Source organism: Hetaerina americana, unplaced genomic scaffold, assembly GCF_022747635.1.
Source record: "Hetaerina americana unplaced genomic scaffold, ioHetAmer1.1.p SCAF_8, whole genome shotgun sequence".
In the NCBI taxonomy this organism is placed as follows: Eukaryota; Metazoa; Arthropoda; class Insecta; order Odonata; family Calopterygidae; genus Hetaerina; species Hetaerina americana.
This window is the reverse complement of record NW_027287427.1, coordinates 18,882,146-18,896,880: the sequence shown is the minus strand read 5'-3', so window position 1 is coordinate 18,896,880 and position 14,735 is coordinate 18,882,146. Positions and strand designations below refer to the sequence as shown.

Below are 14,735 nucleotides of genomic sequence, written 5' to 3'. Positions count from 1 at the left end.
ACCACAGTTAAGGTTTAATAAATAAATAAATAAATAAATAAATAAATAGATAAATATTAAAAACAAATGACATCGACAAGAATAAAAATACCACGGCTAAAGTTGCCTCATTAGGCCAGTTTCCTTTAAAAATAATAAAACCTTGCTTAAAGAGTTGGGGTCATCTCCTAATATTTGTTTCAAATCTCCCCTTACATGAAACTTTTCTCTAGCCCTTATATATTTTTGGCACTGCGTAAGAATATGTTTCATTGTAAGGGGCACGTCGCACTCATTGCAGCGCGGTTGCACTTTTCCCTCCGTGAAGAGGTACGAGTGTGTGAGGGCAGAGTGCCCTATCCTCAAACGCGTAATCGTGACCTCTTCCCTCCGATTCTTTCGGATTGAAGAGGGCCATGCCGAAACAACCGGTTTTATCTCCCTAAGTTTATTATTTATTAGGGACCGCCAGGCTTCTTTCCACTGGTTTAGGACATTGTGCCGCAAAGCGGCCTTTATGTCCTCCACCGGTACCAAAGAATGATCGCACTCATTTTGGTCCAGGGCTTCCTTCGCTGCTTTGTCGGCTTTTTCGTTGCCAGGTATTCCCACATGACCAGGAATCCACATAAAGGATACCCTGGTCCCCTTTCTCTGAAGGGATAAGAGGCTATGGTGGATCTCTTGGACTATCGGGTGCATTGATGAGAACGCCGATATGGATTTTAAGGCGCTCAACGAGTCCGAACAGATGAGAAAAGAGCCGTTATGGTCGTTTAGTTGTTTTAGGGCGGTTCTTATGGCTGACAGTTCGGCTGTGAATATACCGCAAAGCGTGTTCAATCTTTCCCTCACGACTCCATGGTAGCGGGAGACGACCGCATAAGCACATGCGGACTCCGACTTCGACCCATCGGTGTAGACCGGTACGAAGTCCGGGTGCGATCCGAGGAAGGCGTTAAAGAGTCCTTGGTATTCTGACTCGGTCGTGAACGCTTTACAGTGCGCATGAGGCAACGACTTCATATCCGGCTTTGGTGTTAGCCAAGGAGGATGTTTAGCATAGGCAACAGGGCACGCTTGAGGTAAGGTAAAATTGAGTTCCTGGATAAAATCAGTAAAACGAACGGCCAAGGGCCTAGTTGCCCTTCTTCGCCTGTTAAATATATCTAAAAATCTTGGTTTAAAAAGAATGTTAAAACATGGGTGCTTGGTCACGGATAAAACTTTACAGGCATAATTTCCCATCAAAATCAACCTTCGGGTTGCTAACGAGGGTTCACCTGCGTCAGCAAGTAGGCTTGGGACTGGGCTGGTTCTAAATGCCCCAGTGGCCAAACGTATCCCGGCATTGTGGACACACGTCAGGGGCCTCAAATAGGACTCTCGTCCTGACGAGTATATTATAGAACCGTAGTCCAGCTTCGAACGGACCAAGCCTCGATATAATAAAAGCATGGTGGAGCGATCTGCTCCCCATTTGGAGTGGGTTAAAAACCTTAGGATGTTTAGGGTCTGGCGACACCTCTCCCGTAACACCCGTATATGCTCCCGCCAATTTAGTTTTTTGTCCAGGATCATGCCGAGAAAACGGACGGACTCAACAAATGGGAGATTTCTGCCCAGAAGGCCTAAGGTCGGTGTAATGTGGTGTCCGCGAAGACGGTAAAAATGAACACATTTCGTTTTCTCCGTGGAGAAGCGAAACCCGTTCCTTCGCGACCACTCTCCCAATTTGTTCAAGGTGACCTGGGCTTGCCTGGAGGCGTATGTAAGTCTTGTAGAGCGGCAGAAAATAGCCAGGTCGTCGACAAATAGCGATGCCATCACCGGGGCATTGATGCATTCCGTGACGTCGTTGATTGCGATGGCGAACAACGTCACGCTCAGCACTGATCCCCGAGGTACACCGTTCTCCTGGGTGTAGGATCGGGATAAATGATTGCCCGTCCTTACTCTAAAAAGGCGGTTTGTTAAAAAATTTTTTATAAATATGGCCATATTGCCCTTAAAACCCCACTCATGCAACGTGTTTAAAATCTTTCGTCGCCACACACTGTCGTAGGCCTTCTCGAGGTCGAAGAAGACTGCTACGACGTGTTGGCGTAACAGAAAGGCTTCCTGGATGAAATTGTCAGTGCGCACCAGATGATCTGTCGTGGACCTCTCACGCCGGAAGCCGCACTGAGCGTCGGAGAGGAGGTGTCGTCTCTCCAAGCACCAAACGAGACGTCGGTTAACCATTCTTTCCATCACCTTGCAAAGGCAACTGGTGAGAGAGATGGGCCGATAGCTGTTCGGGTCGCTCTTATTCTTACCCTGTTTCGGAACGGGTATCACCAGGGACTCCCGCCAGGAATTCGGGAAACTACCCTCAATCCACAATTGGTTCAGGGTATTGAGGACCTCCCCCAGCGCTGACTTCGGAATATTCCGAAGAAAGGCGTTGTGGATCTGATCCATTCCCGGTGAGGTGTTATGGGAGTCCGTGATAGCGGACTCGAGTTCCCATGGCGAGAATGGCTCATTGTATGCTGCAGGATTTCCAGCTTCGCGAAAATTGAGAGGGACTCTCTCGCATTGCCTCTTGAAGTTTGCGAAGTTGGCGTCATATAATTCATCACTGCTGCTGGCCTCGAATTGCTTGGCGAAGGTGTCGCTTATTTCTGGGGGTGAAGTCACCACCCGTCCAGCAACAAGCAGTGGCGAGATGACGAAGGAGCCCTTGGACCCAGAGATTTTTTTGACTTTATCCCATACCTGCGAAAGTGGGGTTCTCTGGTTAATAGTAGAGACGTACTCTATCCAGGAAGCCCTCTTGGCCTGCTTCACCGCCTTCCGGGCTCGCGCTCGTAGGTGGCGGTAGGCTGCCAGGTTTGTTGCCGTGGGGTATTTCTTAAAATATTCAACGCTTTTTTCCTCGTCCGGATCGCCCTGTCGCATTCCTCGTTCCACCAAGGGACGGGTGCTCGATGAAGGGTGCCAGACGTGCGAGGAACACTTTCGGTAGCTACGGCTACGAGCGTTGAAGTCAGTGTCTCGACATTTTGCAACGCGTCTAGACTTGCGTCATGTTTAAAATGAAAATTGTTCCTAAAAAGCGACCAGTCGGCACGGCTGATACGCCAGTTTTCCGGAGGTCTGAAGGTGTTTGGCGAACGGTCTACTTTCTCGAGTAGAAGAGGAAAGTGGTCACTCCCACAGAGATCGTTGTGGACGATCATCTTCAGCTTCGGGGCTAGGCTTCTCGAGCATATGGCAAGATCTATTGCTGAAAATTCCCCTGTGAAGCTGTTGAAGCGAGTTTTTTCCCCGCTATTTAATAAAAACAAATTAAAATCCTCAATAAAATTCGATAAAATTCGGCCTCTCCTATTGCTTGGGGTGGATGGGCCTCCCCATAGTGGATCATGGGCATTAAAATCGCCCATCAAAATAAATGGACGAGGTAGCTGACGGACAAGGGCTTCTAAGTTAAAACGAGTTACCGGTGCACCCTCCGGCAGATAGACGTTGCATAACGTCATCGTCTCTGGGGTGTGCACTGTGACAGCCACTGCCTGGAATGGGGTGTTCAGTTGGACTCGGGAGGTGTAAAGGGCCTCGCGAATCGCAACTGCCACTCCTCCTTGGGCGCGTTGACCACTCGTGTCGTCAAGTCTAAAAACAGTGCACCCCTTTAAAACACCCTTGTCTGTCGCCTTAAAATGCGTCTCTTGCAGACAGATGCAAGAGGGATCAAAAGCGTCCATTAAAACGGCCAGCTCCTCCTTGTGCCGATAAAAACCGTTGCAGTTCCACTGCAGTAAAAAGGCCATTAAAATTAATTATAATTAAAATAAATAAATAGATAAATAATTGTGTTTTAAAATTTGGGAGATGACCGGTTTTTAAGAAATCATCGCTTAAAGCGATGTTTCCTCCTCCACTCAGTTGCCAGGACCTCCGTATCCGAGATACTCTGGTCCTCCAGAACCTCCGGCCTCCCTGGTTTTGCGGGAGGTGTAGGGGAAGGGGTCTTCTCACGCCGTATCGTCGTGTTCCCCTTGGTGGTTTTTCTTTGTGGGCTCTTCTTCGAAGGGCCCACCGAAGTAGGTGGCTCATTGTCCACCTTACTCTTTGTCTCTTTGGTGCTTTTTAATTTTTTGCTTTGCGTGACCAAAGCGGTGACTTGAGGGGCGTCAGTTTGCGTGGCGATGGTGCACTTTGGCAATGGGGTAGACGCGACGGAAGCAAAGGACCGGGAGAAAGTTGGGGCGACGAGTGCCCTGTACTTTCTCCTCGCTTCCAAATATGAAGTCTTTTCCAGCGTCTTTATCTCCATGATCTTTCTTTCCTCCTTCATCTTCGGACAATCACGGGAGTACACTGGATGTGTACCCTCGCAATTGACGCAAAGAGCTTCCGAGGAGCACTCTCTATCCTCGTGCGCGTCCTTGCCACAGCGCGGGCAGGTTGCCTTGCCCTCACAGCGCGACGCGACGTGGCCGAAACGTTGGCACTGAAAACAACGCACGGGATTAGGAATGAACGGCCTCACTGGGGCCGATTCGTATCCAATGAATACCTTGTCGGGCAGCCTATCACGAGCGAACGTCAAAATCACGGACGTGGTGTTAATATTCTCGCCGTTGCGCCTTGTCGTTAGTCGACGACAATCCGTCACTCCCTGAGAGAACATTTCTCTCTTGATTTCGTCGACGTCAACATAGAGGAGGTCGTAATGGCTGATGACTCCCCGACAAGTGTTGAGAGTGCGGTGCACCTCCACTTTTACCGGAATGTCATGGAGCATTCCCATTGCCAATAATTTCTCGCTTTGCTTTTCGTTATTTGTCTCTATAAGCAGAGTACCGTCCCTTAGTTTCTTGACGCTCTTCGGGTCCCCAGGTACTATCTGCGACAACACTCTCCGTATAAGGAAAGGAGAGACCTTTTTCAAGGTCTCACCTTCCTTAGCACATGACATAATGAGGTACCGCTTGCAAGCACCTATGCATTGATCTCCCCCGCCCGAGTCCGGACGGGATCTTTTTGTTGGTGGAAAGGGTTTTTCCTCCATAATAATTAATAATTCGTCCCTCGGCCTCCCCACCCACCACGGAGCCACACATTCGGGACGCCACTCCGCCAAACCGGAGCGGTCGCCAGGGCTAACTCGAGGGATATAGCGCTTCAGGAGTGGTTGTCTGTTTCGGGGTGGATCTTCGATACAAGGGCCCACCAAAACCCTTACATCTCCGACCTCCCTACGCAGACCCCCACAACCTTGGCACTCGCCACCGGAGCGAAAACGCGACGGAAGCCGATTGACCGGGAGTGGCTAGCTCCCGGCCTCCCGTTTACACGAAATCCGGGGCCGAAGAGGGGTATCACTCCCCGGACCATACAGGGCATCCGACACCCTGCTGGGAACCAGAAAGCTCACCCTCCAGGATCCCCTTCTCTCCCTTACGGGTCTCCAGGCACGGCAAACACCTGGGCGGATCGCAGGCCAGATGGTATGGCCGCTCACAGACAGTGGATCCACAGCACTGTCCGGACGCATCCCTTGCTGGCTTGGGGTTTGTTTTCGGGGTTTTCTCCCCGCCCTTTTAGTCGCCTCTTACGACAAGCAGGGATACTGCGGGAGTATTCTCTATCCCCCTACCCGCGGGGGGGCTTTTTAAATGCTGCTTCTTCAGTTGCTCAATCGTTAATTTTAAGAATACCAGCGAAAATTTGCGGCATCGATTAATATTAATAAATAAGTTTAAAATACAGTACATCTGCAACAATATTCCAGATGGATGTGCCTCCCTCATCTTTCAAAACATCAATTTAGGAATAGAAATTTTAACGATCTAGAGAAAATTTATTGTTTTCCTCGAGCAATTACATAACCTATAGAAAAGTGTATTCCACAGCTACTGTATTGTACTTTCGTGGATGATTAAGTACCCGATAAAAAGTGTACGTCTGCAAATGGTTTTACAGTTACAGAGTTAGGTTTGTGCGTTCGCATGCAAGAGAAATGGATACCATTTCCTCCTTCCAGTGACAGGTTGATTAGTAAATTAGTAAATATTGCGTAAGATCCGTAGCCTCCCTCGAAGATTTCCTGACAATTTTCCCTCCTTGGAGTAATTATCCTGTTAAGTTTTTTTTTAATATTTCCTGAAAATTTTCCTTCCTTCGAGTAATCATCCTGTTAAGGCTTTTTTAATGGCAGTAGAGATCATGGCAGCATGGTGTCCTGGAACATTTCCGATACATCTCTAAGACTGCTTTTATGGCTAAAACCAGTCAAAGTCGTTCTCTTACTTTAATCGTGCATTGTAGTGTTTTCAAAATATATTCTAATTTTCTCGCGAAGCAGGAAATGCGTGTAGATACCTAAGTTTTAAATTGTTTACGGGTTGCGTAAAGGAGCCTATTCTCAGAAAATCTAGAAATGTAAATAAACATATCATGTACATGATTCTTCCTAGCTGTGTGCTTTTCCAGGTACCAGATCGTCCTGGGAATCCACGAGCGGAATAGGGAAATGTATGTACATGATACTAATGCAATAATACATCTATGCATTATGATACTCAACTAACTTCACTATTGCCATAATACCAGACATATTGAAAACAAGAAATTCCTTCCCTCTAATGATAAAACACTCGGTGATCGATGACTATGCGTTTCCTGCGTCCGTGGCCAACCTTAGCGCTTAACGCAAAATCAACACATCTCGTCCACGATCTGACACCGATGTAATAATTTCACCAAAAACGAGCAATTTGCTCACGAAAGTGCGAGTCCTCGCTCCTACCTTACGACGTCACTTCCTGGATGCACTGATTGCAAATCAATTTCACCAGACACGAGTGTGCTAAATGGGCGAATAAATACGGGAATCGAATCCCAGCCATTGCCACGAACCGAGCGACTACAACGGTTCAACTGGTGACGCCTCTGACAAACAAAACCTGACCTTGCCGGGTCATGAGATTTTGCCTAAGCACACGTTAAGTCCGAGCAGGGCTTAATGTGCTGTTGGCAATTACTAAGCCCTGGAGAGCAGACACCAAATGAGAGGCCACCACTTGCCCAATGTATCATTTGTGCAGGTCCACCAAAGCTGCTGCAACGCGAATCCACCCTACACATGCAACGCAATCGCTTCGCGTATCTGTCTCGATTATGATTTTCTCAATTGCATTCCTACGATACTTCTTTTTTGAGATATAATATGCGCAACCCATCCGCTCTACATAGGTCACTAATAGTGATTTCACATTTTATTCCCATCCAGTATTAAAATTTGTCACAGCCATAAGGAATGCCCTAAAATTGGGCTGTGCTGTGCATATTCCATGACCAACCATATTAATAGTAGCACAAGGGAAATCTCTCTTCAGGATCTTCGTGTTTCCACATTATAATATCAGAACTTGAGATTTATCTGTCGAAACCCGTAGACGCCAACTTACATCAGTTTTCTCCCAACTGGAGCTCAGCATTTCATTATGATGTTACCGGAGCCATTCATTATTTGAAAAAAATACGTCGTGTCAGGAAAACAATATCAACAGGTAACTTTTGCAGCTCTCGTCTCCACTTTGCACGTCCGAACTGCAGTATTTTGGCTGTTTTAATATGATTTTTCTTTCTTTTGACAATGGAGTAATAGCCAGAACTGGAAATCTGGAACTAAAAATATCGCAGAGACACTTAAAGTTCTACCAAAACACAGGAACCGTAGAGAGATTTGAAGCCGATGATTGCTGGGACATTTCCGCGTTTTTTCTCTAGCTATACGGTGAGAAGCAAACATATAAAAAAAGTAAACGGGAATTATGACAGTTAATAGGTTGAATAAGAGCGTGGTAGTCCAATGGGTAGAGTACTGGGCTAATGACCACAGTGCTAGTGTTCGATTCCGGGGGCAAAGGAATCCTCTTGGCAGCTTGAGATTCCCTCATTCGGTGTGATTTTTTGGCTACCAGATCTTTCTAGAAAATCACACGCGGCGCAGGAAAAGGAACTGTCTCCTCCCCCCCCCCCCCACACTCTTCCCTCGCATCCTAATGTGAGAATTTCACGCGCCGTTGGCATGGTTTTACCACACAAGGCAGGTCGTTCCCGTGACCAAAATGACTCCGCTCTGCGCATGACGTCACATATATGACTATGAGGTGGGGAGTAGAGTAAGCATGTCAGGAGTTACAGATGAAATTACGGGGATATATTGATGGATTTTGGATTTACTTAAATTATGGAAAAATGACATTAATCGCGCAAATATGTATTTATACAGAAACAAAAGTTTAGTGAGCGCACCCGCATACTTCTGTCTGGGAAGAATTAAGTCCCAATGCATAGATAAATTATGTACATCAAGGCCCGCTTGAGAAATGGTGAACATTTACAACCATTACCTTCTAGGATATCAGCATTTTTAATCATCGCGGGGGCTATTGCTGTGATGACTAGTAAACATAACATCAACCAATACGAATAATGATGATTGGTTTATCTGTACATAGACACCTGACTGATTTCCAAATTGCGCTGAAATAAATACCTTAAATGAAAGTCAACTACACACCTCAAATTATTAATATGTGATTGGTAAAAAACTGGAGTTCTTCAGCTTTAAACCATCTGCATTTTATTTGCTCAATATAATTTTACTTTTAAACTTCCCAGTATGAATTAAAAATTTTTGATTACATTTTTATTGCAGACGGGTGGTTAGTGAACATAATACTCTTTCCAACAAAAAGAATAAACGCAAAGTACTTTTTTTAGAAAAAAACGTAAACCTGAAAAAAAGACAGGTGCGATAATACAAAAACCGAAAGCCTATTATAAACAGCATATAACCTATTGTCAACGAAAACGTATTAATTTGCAATGAAATTAATTAAATATATTACATTAAAGCAATTTTGGTAACAGCACATTACCATTAAATTTTATCGTTGAATGCCTGTTGGAATTTATAATAAAGCATTTTGATGCTTCCTTGCTCATTGAACTTGTCTTCGCCTCACGCCGTCACAAGAGGAGTTTATTTTATTCACCCATTAGCAGCATAGTTCTATGAAGATTATTACAGACGCAGAATAATACGTATTTCAAACCAACTGTCACGGAATGTTTTTCACTTGGGTTTACTTGAGAGTTACAATTTCAAGGGGACTGATTGGCCTCTTTTTATTCAAATCAAATTCATTCAATTGATTAGTTTTATTTGAAATTAAATACCAAGGTCACCACGTGTAGAAAGGTTCATAAACTATGTGCAATGAAGGTGTATAATATTCAATAGAAAACCATACGCAGAATAACCTGATATTAGCTCTAAAATGATACGGCAACTATACGCTACAACTATGAATATTATCTTGGGTCAACGGAATGAGGATAAATTCCCTATCCTTCCAGTATACTCCTATTTTCTACAATATATTCATTAATTCTACCCAATTCACTCTTATTGATTGAATCCTTGAAATCTAGAAAACAAGCAAAAACATCCTCAATGTATTCCATATTACCCTCTATTAGTGACCTCATTAATGGAATGGCAGCACTCGGATCTCTCCCCTTTCTGAAACCAAATTGATCATCCCCTAAGTCATCATTTGCCCTGATCTCCATCCTGGGAACCAGTGTAGCTGCGTGCGAAATAAAAATTATTGCTCTGCAATCCTCACATTTGGCTGCCTTTCCCTTTATTTGAATTGGACCTTAAACTGATGTGACGAAGTCTTCCGGGAAAATTCCTTCCTCATCGTTGCTACGAATTAATTCATAACAACTCTTCCTCACATTTATCTAAACTCTTCAGTAGTTCCGATGGAGTGCTATCAATCCCCACAGGCTAATATTATTTCAATTTTTCAAATTCCCTTTTTATCTCGCCATCGAATAAGACTGGACCTAAGCTATCCTCATCTACTTCATACCCTCTCTCTATGCATAATTTCGCTAGTCTACGTCTCGCTGGCCTCGTAACGTCTTTAACCACACAGCTCCTCTATATATTTCTTCCAACTCTCTTGGATATTTTCTGGTTCAACTAATATTTTTCCAGACTTATTTCAGATTGTTAACACAGATTTTTCCCTTCTTACTTCCTGACAGGATTTTAACCTTCCTCCACCAATTTCACCTTTCCTCTGAAGACTTTCCATATTCTCGCAACATATTTTCCACTACCCTTCCTTTGCTGTCTTTGTTACCCGCCTCAGGATAACCTGAGGCGGGTAACAAAGAATTAATGTACAGTATTAAAGTATTAATGAACTCAATTTACTTCCTTCTGTCAAACTCGGTAATTATATTTTTTCCATGTCATTCTCTCGTCTATTTCCCTTATAACCTCGTCCGTAATCCATGGTCTCTGCTTGGATAGTTGCTATTTTACGTGCATTACCGAGAAGAAGAAAATGAAATAAATCAAAACAATCTAAGTTGCACTTTGGATGATTGTTTCGCAGTGAAATTTCTCGCGTTCGTTACACTTTAACTTCCTTTGAAAGGGATCCACAAACCTGCCAATAAAATAAATTTCTAATCAACGCGGTAATACGTACTAAATCAAATGCCACCGATTTTTCCACGATTGTCATGACTGGTGTCTTTGTGTTAAGGCCTCAACAACAACGAACGAGAAAGTAAAATTCACTCTGCTCGTTTCTCGACCATGGGTTGCTCAAACAAGTGCGTTTTCAGAGAAAGAAAATATTTACATCTGGTGAGTATTATTACGTATTATTGAGTATTATTATTATGAGTACATAAGATTGGTGGAAAAAAATCATCATCCCACAGTCAACAAAAATCAGTGTTGCTCACGTGAGTCGCACTGCTCTCCCCACCCCGTCCGTCCTCTTGTATCGCAGCAGCGAGGCAGCCACCAGCGCCTGCAAGACGATCCCCGACTGCAGCATGGGTGCGTAGCGTCTGCCGAACGTGTTGACGAAGGCCATGAGGACCAGGGGCGAGGTGATCTGCGATATGGAGCAGGCTATCCTGATGGTGGCGAGGGAGAAGACCCGCTTGCTGTGACGCCGCTTCCTCGGTGGAAAGCGTTGATCCAAAGCCAACTCGCTCTGCGTCACGGCCATGCAGGAGCCGAGCCCTTGAGGAGAAAGCGAGAGAAGGGATACTAATCGTCACTGGGCGACACCCCACGGGGGAAAACCGTCACCACCCCTAAGCCTCTTAAAGCAAAATATCGTAACCGTGTTGAAAATTGAATAATAATTGTTTTACAATGGCTCTATTGTTCTAGAACATAGGTACCACTGAGGTTGTCCAAATATAAAAAGAATATATCCGGGGAAAAAATGATTGCAGATCAAAGTACAAATTACTAAAATTCTTCACAACAGCACCCTTGAGCATCGACACACCGATGCCAGCGCCTCTTGCAGTCGCAGTGCATACGCTTCCTGGAATACGTCGACAGGAACTTCGTTCAGGCACCTCGTCACGACCTGTTTGGCATTACCCAACGTTCCAAAATGGTTCCCTTTCAAGCTCCTTTTTATTCCTGTGAACAAAATTATTTCCGGCGGAGTCATATCGGGGCTGTAAAGCGGCCGTGGCAGCGTTGCCATCTTTAGCTTGCCCAGGTACTCGGTCACACGAGGGAGGCGGTGTGGGTCGTGGTGCAGCATCCAAGTTGGCAAAGAAGCCCTTCCTGACGCGCGTAGCACTGATTCCCCTAGCTTTTCGGAGGGCTTTCTCGTAAAACTTATTGTTTACTGTCAGTCCCTGAGGCACAAACTCTTTGTGGATAATTTCTTTAGAGTCGAAAAAGACGAGATTATTCCACTTATTTTAAGAAGGACCCTGTGGTCACACTTTGTGCATGTGTTGATGCAAAATTACGGTGTAGACTAAGAAATACGTTTAGCTTTTCCAAAGGTAGGTGGAAAGAAATTTCACCCATTGAGAATCGGGCTAATGGTTTATTTTTGTATTCCACTAATAATTCGAACGTTCAAGAAGAGCAAATCCATTCCCTATATGCTATGAAAATGATGTACAAAATAATTAAAAGCTGTCAATATAAAAAGTGAATAGGCAAGGGCTACAGGCTATCAGTAAGAAAGAGAAGGCAGAGGATACGCTAACAATATGTAGGAATCAAAATCTCAGAAAATACCTCGTTAAGACTTTAAAAAGCATTAATAAATAAAAATATTTACAATGACATACATGCATGCCCTTTACGTCGTTTCCTTTCGGATTAAACAAGTAGTAAAACCCGATTTAAAATGTTTTCAGGGCACCATTTGGTTAATTCATTCCATACTTCCCCATCCACGCATACTTCTTTCATCTCGATCACATTCATATCATGTCCTTTTGTGTATATAATTTATGAGATTTTTTACTTTAACGGTTAATTTTGAGGGAAAATATTATTTGTAGTGATAATCGAGTAAAAATATGTATATATATATAAAATATATATATGTATATATTTATATTGTGTATACATAAAATGTATATGCAACCACCTATATATATATGTATATATACATATATATATTTGTATATATATATATATATATATGTATGTATATATACATATATATATATATATGTATATATACATACATATATATATGTATGTATATATACATATGTATATGTATGTATATATACATGTATGTATATATATATATACATGCACATGATATGTTTTCCCTAAATGCCAAACAATGAGGTCATATTTATGTCACTAAAACTCGGGCAATGCGAAAAGCCACAGCTAAAAAGTGTCCAATTCTCAAGCACTGACGAAGAGTTTGGACTCTCTCGTCATGGAAGCAACGCTCAATTTGCATTTATTTTAGCTGAAGTTACTCACTGAATACTTTATGATTCTCATGGAACAAGTAAGAACAATCTTTACTCATATCCACTGTTAGCATTATTCCTGACTAATTGCAACAGATTGTTGACAATGTTATCAACGGCTATAAATAAAAGGAAATGAAGACTGACCAAGTTGACCACATCGGATTTGCAAGCAAAAACAATTCCTCGCTCAATATCTGCTTGATTCACAAATAGTATTTTCATTGAAATTGAAAAAAAAATACACATTCTAGATAAAATCCAGGGATAAGCTAACAAACGTGCCCTTTCCCCACACGTGACATTCAACCACCATACAAGAATTGAGTAAACGAGCGTATACGCAGTATCTCATGGCACTTGCAGGTCGAGGCACGCGGCTAGCAAAATGAACGCTGTACTTACCGGCGAGCACACCGTAGGTGAGGAGGCAGTAGTCGCGGGATGGGAAGAAGGGAGTGAGGGCCAGGGAGGCGGCGGTGAGGAGGATCCCCGCGACCGCTAGCGGACGCAGTAGCCAGGGTGCCCACACCCTCGCCCGCCTCCCGGCTGAACCCCCTCTCATCGCCGGCCACCTAAGCCATGGATCTGCGGAGAAGAGGATGCATATTTTTTAGCCGATGGACCGGTTGGCAAATCCGCACGGAGCAGCAACAGCTTCAGAAATGGCCGAAAGAAAAAAATTCGAAGTAAGAAACCACCTGGGGCAAAAGTATCTCTTAAAAAATGGACGTGCTTGTATCATTTCACGTATACCCAATGGTAACCCCAGAAGCAATCCATATTTTTAATGAAAACGCGAATTCAAAATAATATACGTGAACCCTACTAATACTAATTGTTTGCTCATTAACTATTTGAAATAGGGAAGTAAAAAATAGCCTACCACTACGTATTAACCCGAAAGCCGCCACAATAGATTTTGACTGAAAGTCTTTCGTAAATTAGCAATCACTAAGGAAATAAGGAAAGAACCACGGAGATTAAAATATTATAAGTAGTTGAATAAAAAAAGAGTAAAAGCATAGTAAAGAATAAAAGCATAAAAATAGGTGTTTATGTAAGAATATGAGAATGGTGATGTGTCATGTCATGGGCGTTCGTTACCTATTAAACGACAAATTATTTGACAGTAAACGACAATAAAATTTGAAAATCTTCAACGGTCAATAAATAGTTTGTCACATAAGTTAAGTTACTATATTCGTTAGCATATGATTGTTTCAATTCTAAGAATAGGAATAGGGCTCACTTTTTATCATTTAAAAAGTTATTTTTCAATAATGTGATTGCAAAAATGCGTGAGAAACATGATTCCTCCAAACGATTTACTCCACTCTCTGTTTATCGGCAGTTTTTAGTTACAATTCACGTTTCAATGTCATTAGGTCAATTAAATACGTTAATAAATAATTGTACCCTCCTCAGTTTCCAGAATTGATAATTACTCAACTTATTCAATTTGTATTATTTGCTATGCCAGGTTACGTGTTTCTAAAGGCTGCCATCCTACGTGTACTCATATTGGCGTGCAGCTCGCTGGTCCGACTTGTTAGTTTTTATATTACTAATTCACAAATGAAACATTTCGGTGGCGGATTTCCAAGGCTCTCAGACAAACAGCAAAGAGGAAGCGGATATTAAACTAAAAATAATTACAGTCAAAGACGATGAATTTCGGTTGATGGTGTACCAAATGAATATATTTCACTACAATTAAAGAATGAATACTGTTTAAAAAAAAGCAGAAAGTTACTTTAAAGAAAATATCAGATTAAAGCGGGCGAAAAGGAACGGAAGTTAACCTCGAGTTAACTTTGTTCGATTTCTCTTAAAAGCTATAGAACAGAGAGAAGGTAAATGAATCCTTATCCTCTTTCCAAGTTTTACCTTGAGAT

General features: G+C 43.1%; 1 protein-coding gene across 1 annotated transcript in view; it reads right to left on the bottom strand.

Moving 5' to 3' along the window:
• Positions 1-14,735, bottom strand: part of LOC139697947 (uncharacterized) — a 63,941-nt gene that overhangs the window by 8,999 nt on the left and 40,207 nt on the right. The window contains exons 4-5 of the mRNA XM_071596805.1: positions 13,243-13,425; positions 10,819-11,104 (exon numbers count right to left, since the gene is read on the bottom strand). Of these exons, the coding sequence (XP_071452906.1) occupies positions 10,819-11,104; positions 13,243-13,425 (469 nt within the window). The remainder of the gene's footprint in view (positions 1-10,818; positions 11,105-13,242; positions 13,426-14,735) is intronic.